Consider the following 19,541-nt stretch of genomic DNA (forward strand, 5'->3'; position numbering starts at 1 on the left):
TAAGAATAGAAAATGGCCCTGACATCAGAAAGTTAGATACCTTAGTGGTTGCCCTAGAAATTACAGTATGCCTCCCGACTTAGAAGTTACTGTTGTCAAGTATGTGTATTTAAAATCAATCAATCCCCTCCCGTTCCCCCCACAAACCCCTTCCCCTCCCGTCCCATACCTACCTCTCTCTCTGTCTCTGAATAGTAACTGTTTTATATGGTCTCTCTCTCCAGAATGAGACTGAGAAAATAGTTGTTTTATACAATCATTGTTCATTTAGATTCACCTACATATTTACTACATTTTATGTTTTCCATGCCTTGCTGAATCTGAATTTTCATTTGACTTCATTTTTCTTCTACCTGAAGAATATTATTTTGTATTTCCTTCAGTGATAGGTATGCTGGTAACAATTGTCTCGGTATTTTGCTTATCTGAAAGCATTTATTTTTTCACCTTCATTCTCTAGATTTATTTACTGACAAGAGAAGTTTATTTTATTTGTTTTTTATACAGCAGGTTCTTATTCGTCATCAATTTTATACACATCAGTGTATACATGTCGATCCCAATCGCCCAATTCATCACACGACCATCCCCAACCCCCAGTGGCTTTACCCCATTGGTGTCCATACGTTTGTTCTCTACATCTGTGTCTCAACTTCTGCCCTGCAAACCAGTTCGTCTGTACCATTTTTCTAGGTTCCACATACATGCATTAATATACGATATTTGTTTTTCTCTTTCTGACTTACTTCACTCTGTATGACAGTCTCTGGATCCATCCACATCTCTACAAAGGACCCAATTTCATTCCTTTTTATGGCTGAGTAATATTCCATTTTATATACGTACCACATCTTCTTGATCCATTCGTCTGTCGATGGGCATTTAGGTTGCTTCCATGACCTGGCTATTGTAAATAGTGCTGCAGTGAACATTGGGGTGCATGTGTCTTTGAATTATGGTTTTCTCTGGGTATATGCCCAGTATCATATGGATCATATGGTAATTCTATCTTTAGTTTTTTAAGGAACCTCCATACTGTTCTCCATGGTGGCTGTATCCATTGCGTTCCCACCAACAGTGCAAGAGGGTTCCCTTTTCTCCACACCCTCTCCAGCATTTGTTGTTTGTAGATTTTCTGATGATGCCCATTCTAACTGGTGTGAGGTGATACCTCATGGTAGTTTTGATTTGCATTTCTCTAATAATTAGTGACGTTGAGCAGCTTTTCATGTGCTTTTTGGCCATCTGTATGTCTGCTTTGGAGAAATATTTATTTAGGTCTTCTGCCCATTTTTTGATTGGGTTGTTTGTTTCTTTAATATTGAGCTGCATGAGCTGTTTATATATTTTGAAGATTAAACCTTTGTCCTTTGATTCGTTTGCAAATATTTTCTCCCATTCTGAGGGCTGTCTTTTCGTCTTGTTTATGGTTTCCTTTGCTGTGCAAAAGCTGTGAAGTTTCATTAGGTCCCATTTGTTTATTTTTGTTTTTATTTGCATTACTCTAGGAGGTGGATCAAAAAAGATCTTGCTGTGATTTATGTCAAAGAGTGTTCTTCCTGTGTTTTCCTCTAAGAGTTTTATAATGTCCAGTCTTACATTTAGGTCTTTAATCCATTTTGAGTTTATTTTTGTGTATGGTGTTAGGGAGTGTTTTAATTTCATTCTTTTACATGTAGCTGTCCAGTTTTCCCAGCACCATTTATTGAAGAGGCTGTCTTTTCTCCATTGTATATCTTTGCCTCCTTTGTCATAGATTAGTTGACCATAGGTGCGTGGGTTTATCTCTGGGCTTTCTATCTTGTTCCATTGATCTATGTTTCTGTTTTTGTGCCAGTACCATATTGTCTTGATTACTGTGGCTTTGTAGTATAGTCTGAAGTCAAGGAGTCCAATTCCTCCTGCTCCATTTTTTTCCCTCCAGACTGCTTTGGCTATTCGGGGTCTTTTGTGTCTCCATACAAATTTTAAGATTTTTTGTTCTAGTTCCGTAAAAAAATGCCATTGGTAATTTGATAGGGATTGCATTGAATCTGTAGATTTCTTTGGGTAGTATATTTATTTTCACAATATTGATTCTTCCAATCCAAAAACATGGTGTATCTCTCCATCTGTTGGTATCATCTTTAATTTCTTTCATCCATGTCTTATAGTTTTCTGCATACAGGTCTTTTGTCTCCCTAGGTAGGTTTATTCTTTTTGTTGCAGTGGTAAATGGGAGTGTTTCCTTAATTTCTCTTTCAGATTTTTCATCATTAGTGTATAGGAATGCAAGAGATTTCTGTGCATTAATTTTTTATCCTGTAACTTTACCAGATTCATTGATTAGCTCTAGTAGTTTTCTGGTGGCATTTTTAGGATTCTCTATGTGTAGTATCATATCCTCTGCAAGCAGTGACAGTTTTACTTCTTCTTTTCCAATTTCTATTCCTTTTATTTCTGTTTCTTCTCTGATTTCCATGGCTGGGACTTCCAAAACTATGTTGAATGATAGTGGTGAGAGTGGACATCCTTGTCCTGTTCCTGATCTTAGAGGAAATGCTTTCAGTTTTTCACCATTGAGAATGATGTTTGCTGTGGGTTTGTTGTATATGGCCTTTATTATGTTGAGGCAGATTCCCTCTATGCCCACTTTTCGGAGAGTTTTTATCATAAACGGTGTTGAATTTTGTCAAAAGCTTTTTCTGCATCTATTGAGATGATCATTTGGTTTTTATTCTTCAGTTTGTTAACATGGTGTATCACATTGATTGATTTGCATATTTTGAAGAATCCTTGCATCCCTGGGAGAAATCCCACTTGATCATGGTGTATGATCCTTTTAATGTGTTGTTTGATTTTGTTTGCTAGTATTTTGTTGAGGATTTTTGCATCTATCTCCATCAGAGATACTGGCCTGTAGTTTTCTTTTTTGTGACATATTTGTCTGGTTTGGGTATCAGGGTGATGGTGGCCTCATAGAATGAGTTTGGGAGTGTTCCTTCCTCTGCAATTTTTTGGAAGAGTTTGAGAAGGATAGGTGTTAGCTCTTCTCTAAATGTTTGATAGAATTCTCCTGTGAAGCCATCTGGTCCTGGGCTTTTGTTTGTTGGAAGATTTTAAATCACAGTTTCAATTTCATTACTTGTGATTGGTCTGTTCATGGTTTCTATTTCTTCCTGGTTCAGTCTTGGAAGGTTATACCTTTCTAAGACTTTGTCCATTTCTTCCAGGTTGTGCATTTTATTGGCATAGAGTTGCTTGTAGTAGTCGCTTAAGATGCTTTGTATTTCTGTGGTGTCTGTTGTAACTTCTCCTTTTTCATTTCTGATTTTATTGATTTGAGTCCTCTCACTCTTTTTCTTGATGTGTCTGGCTAATGGTTTATCCATTTTGTTTATCTTCTCAAAGAAGCAGCTTTTTGTTTTATTGATCTTTGCTCTTTTCTTTGTTTCTATTTCATTTATTTTTGCTCTGATCGTTATGATTTCTTTCCTTCTACTCACTTTGGGTTTTGTTTGTTCTTCTTTCTCTAGTTCCTTTAGGGGTAAGGTTAGATTGTTTATTTGAGATTTTTCTTGTTTCTTGAGATAGGCTTGTATAGCTATAAACTTCCCTCTTAGAACTGCTTTTGCTGCATCCCATAGGTTTTGGATTGTCATGTTTTCATTGTCATTTGTCTCTAGGTATTTTTTGATTTCCTCTGATTTCTTCAGTAATCTCATGGTTATTTAGTAATACATTGTTTAGCCTCCATGTGTTTCTGTTTTTTACGTTTTTTTCCCTGTAATTCATTTCTATTCTCATAGCGTTGTGATCAGAAAAGATGCTTGATATGGGCTTCCCTGGTGGCGCAGCGGTTGAGAGCCCGCCTGCCGATGCAGGGGACACGGGTTCGTGTCCCATTCCGGGAAGATCCCACATGCCGCGGAGCAGCTAGGCCCGTGAGCCATGGCCACTGAGCCTGCGTGTCTGGAGCCTGTTCTCCACAACGGGAGAGGCCTGCATACCACAAATAAAAAAAAAAAAAGATGCTTGATATGATTTCACTTTTCTTAAATTTACTGAGGCTTGATTTGTGACCCAAGATGTGATCTGTCCTGGAGAATGTTCCATGCGCACTTGAGAAGAAAGTGTATTCTGTTTTTTGATGGAATGTCCTATAAATATCAATTAAATCAATCTGGTCTATTGTGTAATTTAAAGCTTGTGTTTCCTTATTAATTTTCTGTTTGGATGATCTGTCCATTGGTGTACGTGAGGTGTTAAAGTCCCCCACTATTATTGTGCTACTATTTCCTCTTTTACAGCTGTTAGCAGTTGCCTTATGTATTGAGGTGCTCCTATGTTGGGTGCATATATATTTATAATTGTTATATTTTCTTCTTGGATTGATCCCTTGATCATTATGTAGTGTCCTTCCTTGTCTCTTGTAACATTCTTTATTTTAAAGTCTATTTTATCTTATATGAGTATTGCTACTCCAGCTTTCTTTTGACTTTCATTTGCATGGAATATCTTTTTCCATCCCCTCACTTTCAGTTTGTATGTGTCCCTAGGTCTGAAGTGGGTATCTCGTAGATGGCATATAGTTGGGTCTTGTTTTTGTATCCATTCAGCAAGCCTGTGTCTTTTGGTTGGAGCATTTAATCCATTCAGGTTTAAGGTAATTATTGATATGTATGTTCCTGTGGCCTTTTTCTTAATTATTTTGGGTTTGTTTTTGTAGGTCCTTTTCTTCTCTTGTGTTCCCCACTTAGAGAAGTTCCTTTAGCATTTGTTGTAGAGCTGGTTTGGTGGTGCTGAATTCTCTTAGCTTTTGCTTGTTTGTAAAGCTTTTGATTTCTCCATCGAATCTGAATGAGATCCTTGCTGGGTAGAGTAATTTTGGTTGTAGATTCTTCCCTTTCGTCACTTTAAGTATATCGTGCCACTCCCTTCTGGCTTGTAGAGTTTCTGCTGAGAAATCAGCTGTTAACATTATGGGAGTTCCCTTGTATGTTATTTGTCGTTTTTCCCTTGCTGCTTTCAGTAATTTTTCTTTGTCTTTAATTTTTGCCAATTTGATTACTCTGTGTCTTGGCGTGTTTCTCCTTAGCTTTATCCTGTATGGGACTTGCCGCCCTTCCTGGACTTGGGTGGCTATTTCCTTTCCCATGTTAGGGAAGTTTTCTACTATAATCTCTTCAAATATTTTCTCTGGTCCTTTCTCTCTCTCTTCTCCTTCTGGGACCCCTATAATGCAAATGTTGTTGCGTTTAATGTTGTCCCAGAGGTTTCTTAGGTGTCTTCATTTCTTTTCATTCTTTTTTCTTTATTCTGTTCTGCAGCAGTGAATTCCACCATTCTGTCTTCCAGGTCACTTATCCGTTCTTATGCCTCAGTTATTCTGCTATTGATTCTTTGTAGTGTAGTTTTCATTTCAGTTATTTTATTGTTCTTCTCTGTTTGTTTGTTCTTTAATTCTTCTAGGTCTTTGTTAAACATTTCTTGGATCTTCTCGATCTTTGCCTCCATTGTTTTTCTGAGGTCCTGGGTCATCTTCACTATCATTATTCTGAATTCTTTTTCTGCAAGGTTGCCTATCTCCACTTCATTTAGTTGTTTTTCTGAGGTTTTATCTTGTTCCTTCATCTGATACATAGCCCTCTGCCTTTTCCTCTTGTCTATCTTTCTGTGAATGTGGTTTTTGTTCCACAGGCTGCAGGATTGTAGTTCTTCTTGCTTCTGGTGGATGAGGCTATCTGAGAGGCTTGTGTAAGTTTTCTGATGGGAGGGACTGGTGGTGGGTAGAGCTGACTGTTGCTCTGGTGGGAAGAGCTCAGTAAAACTTTAATCCCCTTGACTGCTGATGGGTGGGGCTGGGTTCCCTCCCTGTTGGTTGTTTGGCCTGAGGCAACCCAACACTGGAGCCTACCTGGGCTCTTTGGTGGGGCTAATGACAGACTCTGGGAGGGCTCATGCCAAGGAGTACTTCCCAGAACATCTGCTGCCAGTGTCCTTGTCCCCAAGGTGAGCCACATCCACCCCTCACCTCTGCAGGAGACCCTCCAACACCAGCAGGTAGGTCTGGTTCAGTCTCCCATGGTGTCACTGCTCCTTCCCCTGGATCCCGATGTGCACACTACTTTGTGTGTACACTGCAAGAGTGGAGTCTCTGTTTCCCCGAGTCCTGTCGAAATCCTGCAATCACATCCCACTAGGCTTCAAAGTCTGATTCTCTAGGAATTCCTCCTCCTGTTGCTGGACCCCCAGGTTGGGAAGCCTGACGTGGGGCTGAGAACGTTCACTCCAGTGGGTGAACTTCTGTGGTATAAGTGTTCTCCAGTCTGTGAGTCACCCACCCAGCAGTTATGGGATTTGATTTTACTGTGATTGCACCCCTCCTACCATCTCATTGTGGCTTCTCCTTTGTCTTTGGATGTGGGGTATCTTTTTTGGTGAGTTCCAGTGTCTTCCTGTGAATGATTGTCTAGCAGCTAGTTGTGATTCTTGTGTGCTCACAAGAGGGAGTGAGAGCACATCCTTCTACTCCGCCATCTTGGTTCCTCCAGCAGAAGAGAAGTTTAGATTGGCAGTTATTTTGATTTAAGATACCTTTCCACTGTATTCTGGCTTCCATTGTTGCTACTAAAAATCGGCTATCAGTCTAAGAGTCCATTGTTTTCACTGTTTGTGAGATTTTCTATTTTCCTTTGGTTTCCTGCAGTTTTCACTGATACGTATCTAACTATAGATATCTTGCTTGATGTTTAGTGGGCTTTTCAAATCAGTGGATTGCTGTCTTTAATCATTTCTGGGTAATTATCAGCCGTTATATTTTCAGTATTGCTTCTGCTTCATTTTCTTTTCACTTTTTAAATTAAACTTCAGTAAAATACATGGTGACTTTCTCACTGTAATCTTTTATGTTTCTTATCCTCACTTTTATATTTTCCATGTTTTATCTCTCCTTGCTTCAATCTGATTATCTTCTGGTTCACTAATTTTCTCTTCGACTATCTAATCTGCTCAAATTCTTAATTTTGATTTTATGTTTTTCCATTCTGAAATTTCTTCTTGCTACTTTTTCAAATCTGTAGTGTCACTTTTGATGATTTCTTGTTTCTTACTGAAATTTTTAAATTCAGCTTTTATCTCCATGGTAAGCATTAGGGTTTTCCTATGATACCAGTAAGACATACCAGAATATATTCTATACCCCAGTTTTCAAAACACAGCTCTTTATGATTCCAGCCTGGGGTATAAGGTATTTTATCAGAGCCTTAGCCTTTGGTGGGCTCTTCTGAGGTGTGCCAAAAGAATAGCTCTGTCTCTCCTCTTGGATCACCCTGCTGCAAAAGAAGTTGGACCCTGTAAATCTCCATCTGACTGCCCCCTTCCACTTCTCTGGAGCTCCCCAAAAGTGAAGCCTCCTGCCTCCACAGCTGCCTTCTTTCCAGAGCCCCTCCCTATCCCCAGGGCACAAGCAGCTCTTGCTCATCTCTTTGAGTTCTAATCCTTTCTCTGTTCTCACTAGGTAGTTTTTCACTCTTTATGCTGGTGATTCTTTAATGCTTAAAAAAATTTTTTTTATTTCATCCAGTCTTTGTAGTTGTTTCTGTCACCTTCAGGGGAAATGCTGGTCAGAGAAATCCAGATTTGATCTGTCCTTTACAGTGTTTCTCAAAGAATAGTTTGTAGACACATTCCAATCTACCAGCCATTTACCCCTCTATAATGAGATAAGAACAGAAATTGAGACTAAATGTCTAGAAACTGTTAGAGTAATTTGACATTGCTGTGAAATTGTAGCACATGATTTTGTATTTTGTAAAAAGTATTAGTTCTTAATATACCTGAGGGGGGGGGAAAGCTAGTCCTTCACCACAGTTAATTTGAGAAGCACTTCTTCATACAATCAGGTACAAGTCTCCTACAAGCCTCGTCTTTCTTTGCTTTTGCAGAATATATTGTAGAGGAGGGAAAAAAACCTTTCCTCTATGCTTTTTGGTTATATGACTGAGGCCTGCAAATTAAACTGGCAAATGACAGATAAGCAGGAGAAAAGATTTTCATTCGCACATGGGAGGTGGGGGACATGCTCACAGAAAAAAAGTGAAAGCTACAGAGACCCAGAGGCTTATATACCATTTTAACAGTGAAAGTAAAAAGACTAGACAAGGGAAGGGGGGAGTTTGGGCGTCTGGGGTTGGGGGTAAATTGTGGGAAGGTGATCAGAAAATATATGGTAAATAAGAGTTATTTAGTAAGGTTTATTACACAGTTAAGAGTAGTTTGCTTCTTCCTGGTACATGAGAGGGGAACACCTTTACAAAAGGAAATTTCTGTCACCTTTACAAAGGGAAATTTATGCCCTGTTTTTAGGCAGAATGGAGGAGAGTACAGCATTCTTCCTGTATCTGCTGATTTTCGATTGCCTTCAGTTCAAAATAATCCTGTGCTAAAGTGACATATTTTGAGTGGCATATTCTGATTCCCTTCAACATATAGCCAGCCATACCTTGTGCCTCTAGACCTGTGATGTGTTTTGTTTGTTTGGAGCATTTGTGTATGGACAGTTTTTAAAAATTTTATAAGTAATGCATGTTTATTACAAAATTTTTAAAATTCAGATAGATGAAGGTGGGGAGGTTAAGATCATTCATAATCCCATCAGTTTTCACAATTCAGAGTAAACCTCCCATAGTCTTTCTCTGTGTATAGTACAGAAGCATTCCCCATACTCTTCCTTAGCAGGGTTTCTTCTCTGTCTCATTTACTCCCTCAGAATGGAACCAACTGGGGAAATTCAGAACATGCTTCTTGAAGCCTCTTGGCAGCTCCAGAAACACACTAAGATGGGAAGCCAAAGCGAAAAACAATAGAAAAAGCCTTATAATCGGTTTTTTAAAAGTTTATTTATTTATTCATTATTTATTTTGGCTGTGTTGAGTCTTCATTGCTGTGTGCAGGCTTTCTCTAGTTGCAGCGAGTGAGGGCTGCTCTTCGTTGTGGTGCGCAGTCTTCTCATTGCGGTGGCTTCTCTTGCTGTGGAGCATGGGCTCTAGGCATGCAGGCTTCAGTAGTTGTGGCACGCAGGCTCAGTAGCTGTGGCACACAGGCTTAGTTGCTCCACGGCATGTGGGATCTTCCTGGACCAGGGCTTGAACCCCTGTCCCCTGCATTGGCAGGAAGATTCTTAACCACTGTGCCACCAGGGAAGTCCCATAATTGTTTTAAAAATCATATTATCAGATAAAGTTTATCAAAGAATTAAGGCATTGAACTTTTTGTTCAAGGTTATTATATTAGGATTGTATGCATTATGAATATGTATATTTTAAGTTTCTGTGATGAATAAAACTTGCATGAATAGCAGTATTTTTAGTTATTTCTGTATCTCATAAAATTTAAAATTAATGGATTGCCTCTTTTACTTTAATATCAATTAATGTTGCAATTAACTAATCAACTAGCTTTAATAATAGAAAATTATTTTCACAGTAATGACTTACTTTCAGACTAAACCCTCATAGAGCATGCCGGCATGTTTTAGAAGTTCCATAGGTTTTTTTTTTTTTGTACCCCTGGTTATGAACCATTGTATTAAAAAATGTATAATAGCCAAAAGATCCCATTTATAATAGCAACTAAAAATATAAAATGCCTTGGGGGGGGTGGGGAACCCAATAATCAATATTTGGAACTAATGTGAAGAAAACCTTAAAACTATAACTTAGAGACATGAAAGGAAATGGGGAGGCATATCATGTTCAAGGATAAGAATATTAGGAAAATGTTAATTTCTACTGGTTAATCTATAAATATAATATTATTTCAGCCAAAATATAAAAATTTTTTCATGTTTGAGAAACTGATTTTAAAGTTCAGCTGGGAGAAAAAACTCATAAGAAAATGTTTACAAAGAATAATAATGAAATGAGACTTATTTTGCCAAATATTAAAATATACTATTGCAGAATTAAAAATGGTATGGGACTAGATACAAAAATAGTGGAAAAGAGTAGAAACCTAAAAATACCTTGGTGTGTTTATATGTAAATGTAGAAATTGTCATTTCAAGTACTAGTGTTTCAGATATGTCCACGAAAAATGAGTCGATTCATGCTGGTGATTGTAGAACAGGGCAGTAAGCAATTTCCAGTTATTTCCCACTGACTGGTTCCCTCCTTAAGTGTTGGCCTCTCACCACCTTAGTACCTTCCTACCCTTAAGGTTTTTTTCCCCCTCCCAGATCCCTCCAAAAAAGCCTTCCTCTAGCTCTAAGGATTCTTATTGCTTTATGATGCAATCAATTTAGCTCTCTCCTTTGCCTAACTCTTCTCTCTTCTAAGTTGAATAGTGCTTATCCTCACATTTTGCAATTAAAAAGGAAAATGCCTAAACAAAACTGTAATTCCCTCACTATGTGTTTTTAGTCTTCACAGATCAACCAACCAGCTTAAACTGCAGCCAGCTTTAAAAATAGTGCTTTTTGGGCTTCCCTGGTGGTGCAGTGGTTGAGAGTCCGCCTGCCGATGCAGGGGATACGGGTTCGTGCCCCGGTCTGGGAGGATCCCACATGCCGCGGAGCGGCTGGGCCCGTGAGCCATGGCCGCTGAGCCTGCGCGTCCAGAGCCTGTGCTCTGCAACGGGAGGGGCCACAACAGTGGGAGGCCTGCGTACCATAAAAAAAAAAAAAAAAAAAATAGTGCTTTTTTTCTCCCCACAACACAAAGAAATGAGAAATATTCAGCCTCTTTAGTAGGCAAGGAAATGTAAATGAAAGCAATCGTGAGTGACTTTTTTTCCTCTTATCTGATTGGCAAAGATTAAAAAGAATAGTCATCCTAGTAGAGACAAGGTAGAGGAAAGAACACTTTCACACCCAGTAGTGGCAGTATAAATTGTTAAAATTTTTCCAGTAGTGTATGTATCAAAAGTATTATTGTCTGTGCCCCTTGACCTAGCAACTCTGCTTGTAGGACTTATACTACAGCAGATGATCAGGGTTGTTCACAAAGATACATGATCGTGTTCATCCGGGCTTTATTTCTGATTGTGCAAAATGGGCACTGCCATACTTCAGAGTAGACTGAGCCATCATAAAAATTATTTTGGAGAAGAATCCTATTTGATGTTGGAAAATGTTCGTTGGCTGTGAAATGAAAACTAGGTAAAATTTGTAAAGCCTTGTATAAATGTGAAAGTATTTTCATTTACATAAAACCACACCAAGATTTTAATAAACTATTCATTAAATATTTACTGTGTGCATAGTATTCTGCCAGGTTTTGGGTGGGAGTATGTTGAAAATATAAAATATACTTGTTCTTTAGGACTTCACCCTATTTTTGAACTGTTGAGCTTGAATGTGTACATTTGTTCCTTGCACACCTAGTAGGTGTAGCTATAGATAATGGAAAGAACATTAAATATAGATAGGGATTTGAATTCTGTCCCTGTAACATACTTGTCTACTCACTTAGACAACTTGTTTGAGAACAGGAAGTATGCTGACCTCATGGGATGATGGTAAGAATGAAGGGAGATATAACAAGGAATGCTTTCCATGATACTTGATGAATAGTAATATTAGTTAGTAATGTTTATTAATTATTATTAATGGATTAGTTATTAATTATAGGTAATAGTAATGAATAGTTTCTTTGCTTTTCCTTCCGGAAGTCTATTTCCTCAGTATAAAACCTGCAACAGGTATTTTGGTTCCTGAGCTACTAAGTAAATGAATGAATGAGATACTGGATTTGAAAACACTTTATAAGACTTAAAGCATTATGAAAATGTTAGCTAACTATTCATTAATATATGTAATGATCTGGCAAAAGTTTCATGTATACACATAAATATGTTTCTATGTAAGTGCTAAATGTTATAATATGGCTATATAGAGTTGTTATCGAATTTAAGCCAAAGAAGGCCTTAATGTGGCTGGTAATCGTTGAGAGGCCTTCCTGGGGAAGGTGAGATTGGAATGGAAGCTTGAATTAAGGTAGGTTTTGAATGTGAGAAACAATATATGCAGAAAAAGGAAAAAAATGGTATATTCAGGGAGTAGTGTAAAACTAATCTGCGTAGAGAGTGAGTTATTCTTGAAAAGTCATTAGACAGGGTAGGTAGAAGAAGCAAGGTATGGCTGAGACAACAAGAAGCCTTACTGATCTGGTGAGAAATAGAGAACCATTTTAAGTTTGGAGGGAAGATAGTAACCCTGCGTCACCAGCACATCAGTGTGTTAGAGTATGTTTGTAGCACTTAACTTTGGTAATGGAAGTATAAACAAAAATAAATTATGGATTAGCTAATTATTTTTTTCCTTTCACAGTATATAGCTTGAATTCCCTTTTAGTGGTGATAACTATAGCTAAATGTTTTAGAATCGTTGTTGTATTCTTAAAATATTACATGATATGACTAGATACAATTTCGGAATTTGATTCAAAACTATGCCACAACCCCCAACATTGCCCTTTTCTGAGACTTTTTGTTGTGATAACCTAAAGAAAATTTATAGGCAATTTCCCACACTTTGTGTTATTTGATGCTACCATTTGCTTGTTCTTCCTGTTTTTTTCCCCTGTAGATTTTCAGTGTTAAGATGGTTATAATGTCCTTTATAATTTATGCCTATTTTTCATCAAAAGAAAGGAGATTTAAATAATTTATTATAATCTTTAGCTGTAAATCAACTAAAAACTTAGTTACAATGTATTCACTTTCAATGTTTTCTTCCTGAAATTTTCTCTTTCCTAATATTCTTTTTCACATTTCTCTACAGTATGGATGGAGCGGATCTGTGTTTTGAAATCGTAAAACGAGCTGACGCTGGTTTTGTATACAGTGAAGCTGTGGCCAGGTATGTAATTTATATGAACTCCCCAGAAGTAAAGGTAGAAGTAAAAGAAGGAAATGACAAGGAAATCATATGAAGTGGCCTGCTCTTTGAACTGATGACTAGCATACTGCCACTCTTCCTTACAAGGAGCATCCCTCTTTTAATGTGTATTAGTGGAACCAAACAGTGACTGGAAATGCAAAATATTGAACAATGAATTGATCTATTTATATGGATTTACAGTTTAACATCACTACTGCTATCTTTTCCATTTCTGATGACTTTTATACAAGGAGGAATTTGATAGCTCAGGAACCGTGTAGAATTAAACTTGGGTTTGTTTGTGTTTGATTTTTGCTTTTTAGCAGATGTGCCTCATTAGTTCTTCAGTTTGCCTTTTAGTGATAGCAAATTGTTAGGTGACCAGTTAATCTGAGAAAAAGCATAGAACAGTAAAAGGAACAGAAATAAAAGCACAAGTTTTTCTGCTGAATATATTTGCTTCAGGCCAGTGTTTGATCTCCCAATCAAGTAGCCACCATTGTTCCAAGTGTAGGCGTTCTTGTAAAGAACTAATGACTCAAAATAAGGATTTAATATGAAAAATCACAAGAGCCACGCACTGGGCCACTTGCTTGTAGATTTGAAGCAGTACAACTTTCTGTTTTGGTGACAATCATATCATAAATACCCACTCCAATAAGTTGCCTTTTTAATACCTGGGGTACAGCATCCCTCCTCAGTCACTAACCATAGTATGTTGAAGGGTTCAAACCCACAAACCCATTAGGATTTATTAAAACTTTCTACCATTAAATAATTATAACTTTCTCCCTCCTATCATTCTTTTTATAATTATGGCACAATGGACAGATATGGCTGAAAATAGCTTAGAGACTACCTCATGTGACTTTAAGCTTAGAATGGCTTGACTTTCTTCAAATTCTTTGCCCTGCCTTCTCCTGACTGAGGAGCAAGGTCCCTAGTCTCAGGAGATGGAGCAGCCATAGCTATAACACAAGATAAAGAATATACCCAATTGTAGGTAGCTGCTGTTTTGTACTCCTGGAGCTAGGGAGAAGAAGCAAATGAGAGTTTATATATACTAACTTTAATTCCTTCTTTTAACTCTTGATGTATGCATGGTAGAACTGAGGCTAAATATCCTTTTTTCTTTTGTGCCATGTTCACTAAAGCATATTCTAGGGTTTTCTTTTTTTTTTAATCCCATTTTACTCTTGTTTTGAATTCTTATCACAGTTTAAAATTTTTATTTTGTATTGTGTTTCAGAATTAAAAAGCATTCTTTAATACCAAAAGTAGTCAATGCCGTCTTGATTTTTCTTATGGCACAGTGGTAAACCACTTTCTCCTACTAAATGAAACTCTCAGACTTTTGCATATCATTCTTCATATTTATTTCTTTAAGAATTTGAGTTTTGTATTTTCCCACATTAATATCTTCCAACAGCAGCATCAAATAGGGAAAACTAAAAATTCTAGATGTTGATTTTATAAAACAGTGAAGCTTGGTGGAGGAAGATGACTTTTTCCTTTTGGAACCACAAAAACACTGGTGTACCTGGCATATAGGCTGTCAGAGTTGATGTTAAACCAGTACCACTTTTACTCTGTTCCCTACTCATCCCTATCACTTTTCCTTAACTTTGAGCCTGTCTCTGCCACTGGACTAGGTGATAGGATAGGGAGAATAGTAGTGTTGTAGAGGTGATGTCATACAGTGAAATGACTTGAGTTCTCTCCCAATCTTGAGATTTATAGAAAAGTTAGATGTTTATATATATCAAATGATTGTATATCAATCAAGCCTGTTGATTTTAAGATCTACCTATATTGCTGTTAAAATGGTGATTTTATGAAAGGAACTTTTCAGAATGGACCAGAAAAGAGTAGTATTGGGATTAGTAAGCGACACTGCATAGAGAGTGGTTTGGCACAATTTATTAAAAACCCTAAAAATGACAAAAGGGACTGGCCTCAGAACGTATGATTATGTATTTCCCCTACTGCAGAGTACCAATGACCATGTAACAAGGGCACGTAAATCCTTCCTTTGGTTTAGAGCGTTCAACCAGATGATTTCTACCTTCCTTCTCTCTGATTCTGTGATTTGTTTTTGGAAAATTCAGCTTGCATTAGTTATTCTAGTGAGACCAATTGCAAGAAGACTCTGAAACACCAAGTAATCATATTGATAATGTTGTTTTTCTCCAACTGGCTGAGCGTCAAGAGGAGCAGCAAAGCATGACATGAAAGAAAACTGCATTCAGTCCTTACAACCCAATTAGTGATTACCTCTGTTCTTTCAGAGGTGGTGAGTTGTGGAGCAGGCTAACATATAGGATCAGATTATCAAATCAAACTCTCACAAATCAGAGAGATATTCTTCCCTAGCACCAGGCTTTACTAAACAGTTGTAAGGATACAAGCAATCAAAAGGCTCAGCTGAAGCAGACAGAGATCTGGGCCTTTTAAGGGCAGCTCCTCACTTCATTCCTTCCTGCATCAGAAATGCACCTCTGGCCCAGAATAGATGAGGTCTCTATGTGAGGTTTGTGAGATTCCACACACAGAGGGGAGCATTTAAATTATGAAACATCTCCATTGTGTATCTTGGAGAGTTGTATAGCTTACGTGACATCTTCCAGGAAGCCATTCATGCCTCAGAGATCTTGAGTTCTGTTTATCATAGGTAGTCCTTAGCCAGGAACATTCTGTTAAGGGAATTCCAGAGATAAGCTTTCTTCAGCCTAGCAAAGAGCTTTTTTTGTGTGTGTGTGTGTTACGTGGGCCTCTCACTGTTGTGGCCTCTCCCATTGCGGAGCACAGGCTCCGGACGCGCAGGCCCAGCGGCCATGGCTCATGGGCCCAGCCGCTCCACGGCATGTGGGATCCTCCCGGGCCGGGGCACGAACCCGCATCCCCTGCATCGGCAGGCGGACTCTCAACCACTACGCCACCAGGGAAGCCCGCAAAGAGCTTTTTTAAGTGTAGTCTTTTTACCCAGAGTTGCCAAAGAGAGTAGGCTGAGTCACCTCCCTTCTTTTCTTCCACCCCCAAAATACCTCCTTCCAAAGGAAGTGAGAGGATTGCTGGCCAGCTCTTTTCTTTCCACAGAGTTATCATCATTCCTGATCCTTAGGGATGGAGACAAACATAGATATTGATGAGTTTCTCTGAAAGTATAGGCCACCATGATGCTTCATGAAATGAAGCTTTTTTTTTTTTTTTTGCTGTACGCGGGCCTCTCACTGCTGTGGCCTCTCCCGTTGCGGAGCACAGGCTCCGGACACACAGGCTCCACGGCCATGGCTCGCGGGCCCAGCCGCTGCGCGGCATGTGGGATCTTCCGGGAGGGGCACGAACCCGTGTCCCCTGCATCGGCAGGCGGACTCTCAACCACTGCGCCACCAGGGAAGCCCGAAATGAAGCTTTTTGATTAAAGTTTAGTCAGCAACTCTCTAGAATGTATATGGGTGGATTTTGGTTCTGTAGTCTGCTTGCACACTATTCACATGCACAGCCTCCCAAGGGTCATGACTGGGAGGGTGGAGAAAGATCAGTTTAAATATGTTATATTTGGGGGAAAAAAAATTCTACCCTGCCCCCACAGAGATTCTAATATGTATGTATATTTGGGTTAAATAATTGAGTATTCGGATTTTAAAATGCTCATTCATTGAGGTTTTTTCTTTTTAAATAAGACTTTGAGATAAGAATTTTTTTTTTTAGAATTTTCTTCAGGCTAAGGATAGAAGTGGCTGTCCTAGTGCTAAGTATCCAAAGTAGTCGTGCTGTTAGGTATAAGCTAGGTCCATATTACCTAACTTAAACTTACCTACTATTCCAGTGTTCACACCTAGATGCACAAATAGGCTGTTCCTAAATCTTGACTAAATTTGATAATAATAGACTTAACCTTTGTAGCATGCTTTAGAGTTTTTAGAAATTAGAGTTTTTCACACTTGTTATCTCTGCCATTTCGGGGGGTTCACAGATCCTCCAAAGCATGATTTGAACCAGGAAAGGGCCATAACACCAAGTTAAGAACCCCTAACTTAAACAGAAAGTTAATTTCAACTGCACTGGCCCAGGCAAAGAATATGTGACTATGACCCGCCATGTGTACATTTGCAAAGTAAGAAAAATTGAACATCACAACTGCAGGAGCCTGGCTCCTTCTGCTTAGAGCCCAGTTGTGAGGAGACAATGTTAAGTACAGGAACAAAGCCTGGGTTTTTTTTTTCCCCCTGCCTGTCTTTCTTTTTTTTTTTTTTTTTTTTTCTTCGGTACGTGGGCCTCTCACTGTTGTGGCCTCTCCCGTTGCGGAGCACAGACTCCAGACGTGCAGACCCAGCAGCCATGGCTCACGGGCCCAGCCGCTCTGGGGCATGTGGGATCTTCTCGGACTGGGGCACGAACCCGTGTCCCCTGCATCGGCAGGCGGACTCTCAACCACTGCGCCACCAGGGAAGCCCCCTGCCTTTCATTTTTAAACTAGAACCTTCTGATCAATTCTAATACATGAAATAATGCATATGCTAATTAGAGGGACATTGATGTGAGTTTGGCTAGATAGTAGCATACCAAAGAGGGAACTCAATGGAAATGTCTTTTAATTTTAAAGCAGGAGTGGAGAAAATTTTTTTTGGTCTTGAGTCACAAGCACACACACAAGGTCATTTGTAAGTACCATTAAATTATTTAGTTTTTATTTTAAAGTGTGGGGAATAAAATATCTGGATAGAAAAAAACAAAATGCAATAAATACTAAGCAATAATTAATGTTAAGTATGTTGCATTTCTGTGTCATGGCTAGTTGGGAAGGAAAAGGGGAAAGTGAGAAAGGAAGAGGGATAGTAGGGGGAAAACGACAGATATGAAGGGAATAAATATCAGAGGAAGAGAAGATGAAAAAGACCCTCAAAGAAGAAACAGTGGGATTACAGAAGAACTTCAGAATGGAGGGAAGGAAATCGAAGTAAGTTCTGAAGTAATACTGAATGAACTGCTCTTGCCACACCCTGTGGCTAGTTGACCCTGTTACCATTTTTAAGGACTGTTCTTTAAAATGCTCGCTGCTCCTCTGTTCTTCACCTGGACCCAGTGCGGAGCCTCTGTGGACCCTGCTGACCTTGTGAGGAGTTTGACTTCCTAGGACTTAGGCCCAGAAGGAACTCTGCTTTGTTCAAGGATGCCCCAACTAAAACTTGATTATGTTGCAAAAAGAAATTGTAGAGGCATAAGAAGGTTCTTCTTTCTTGTTTGTCCTTAGAGCTAAATGGAAATAAGACAGAGAGTCAGCCTCTGCTGACAGATAAAAGGTTCCCACCCCTTTAGTCAGAATCCTTGGTGTACCTCTGAGCACTGGTCACTTAATAGCAATCCAGTGTAACTAAGTAGAATTAACTGAGTGTCAGAACACTTTTTTTTTCATGTTTTAAGCTTGAATTTTTAGTTTGCAGAGCTATTTTACTTATGAACGGTGTGAAATTCCTTTGACTTAGATATCTCAGAAAATACAGAACACATTAATTCTTCATAAAGCTCATAAACTTATGCATCTGCCAACTTTTTCATTACTAAGCTGCACATTCCACCAATCTTGTCTATTCAAATGAAAAGTGTCCGTGGACAGTGAGTATGAAGGTGGGAGTTACAAACTAGGGACACTGTACATTAAGTTTTAAAAATATAAGTTTTTTTTTTTTACAGTTTTAGATTTCTTTTGTTTTTCTACAGTCATTACATGAGACAGATACTGGAAGCTCTACGCTATTGTCATGATAACAACATAATTCACAGGGATGTCAAGGTAAGTCATTTTTATCACTAACTTTAATATTTGTGAATAGAAACTAACTTATAGCAATGATAAGAATTAGAAATTTTTCTTTAGTGTTCTTATAAAGAGTATCTTAAAGTTAATTTTACTTACAAATAAAAATTTGTTCAACTGGTTTATATTTGGAGAATTGTACTAGTTCTTAATAGGAACACTTTTTATCATTTCAGTTTCCTTATTTTTATTAAAATGTACATGCATTCTAAAATTCTGTTATTCCTCCTTCGCCATTATGTGTGTAAGAGAGAAGTGTGAAAATCCAACAAATAGGAAGAACCAAACAATATCCTATACTAAGTTAATTGGGGGGAAATTAGAATTTGGTTTATATAGTAAAAGTTCATCACACACTTATATTTTAATGTTGCAGTGTAGAATAGTCAGCATTTTATTTTCTTTGCAGAGAGTTTTTAAAAATAGTCTGAAATCGTAATTATAAATGCAATATAGTTTGTATCCTTAGGAATATGAATATTACCATTATTCAATCTTTGTGCCTGTTTAATCCCAGTATCAAGTTTATGAGAACTGTCAGCCCCTGGCTTGTAAGGTGTCAGGCAGGACATGGAGGCATGCAAGAAAGGAAGCCATGGGCCTTCCTCCTGATGCCTACCCCCTTTCAAGGCCTCGAGTCACTAAGAGCCCCTGTGGTCTCTCTGGCCCTGTTGTCTACTTTCACGTGCTCCTGTTTTGTCACTGGCCTCTCTCTAACCCGCAGCATCCACAGATATGGCGCTCTCCTTCCCTCAAGATGTATTATCAAAGGCCTGGCTTCTTTAATGTATTTTAATGGTTAAGAAAATTAAGTAGAATTTAGTTAAATTTTCTATAACGTTTGGGAAATTTTAACTGAAATTC

General features: G+C 38.4%; 1 protein-coding gene across 7 annotated transcripts in view; it reads left to right on the forward strand.

Moving 5' to 3' along the window:
• Positions 1–19,541, forward strand: part of CASK (calcium/calmodulin dependent serine protein kinase) — a 392,946-nt gene that overhangs the window by 191,665 nt on the left and 181,740 nt on the right. For all 7 annotated transcript variants that reach the window (XM_081222810.1, XM_081222812.1, XM_081222813.1 and 4 more), the window contains exons 4-5: positions 12,761–12,838; positions 18,581–18,653. In XM_081222810.1, the coding sequence (XP_081078936.1) occupies positions 12,761–12,838; positions 18,581–18,653 (151 nt within the window). The remainder of the gene's footprint in view (positions 1–12,760; positions 12,839–18,580; positions 18,654–19,541) is intronic.

This window comes from Mesoplodon bidens (genome assembly GCF_964165515.1).
Source record: "Mesoplodon bidens genome assembly, chromosome: X".
NCBI lineage: Eukaryota > Metazoa > Chordata > Mammalia > Artiodactyla > Ziphiidae > Mesoplodon > Mesoplodon bidens.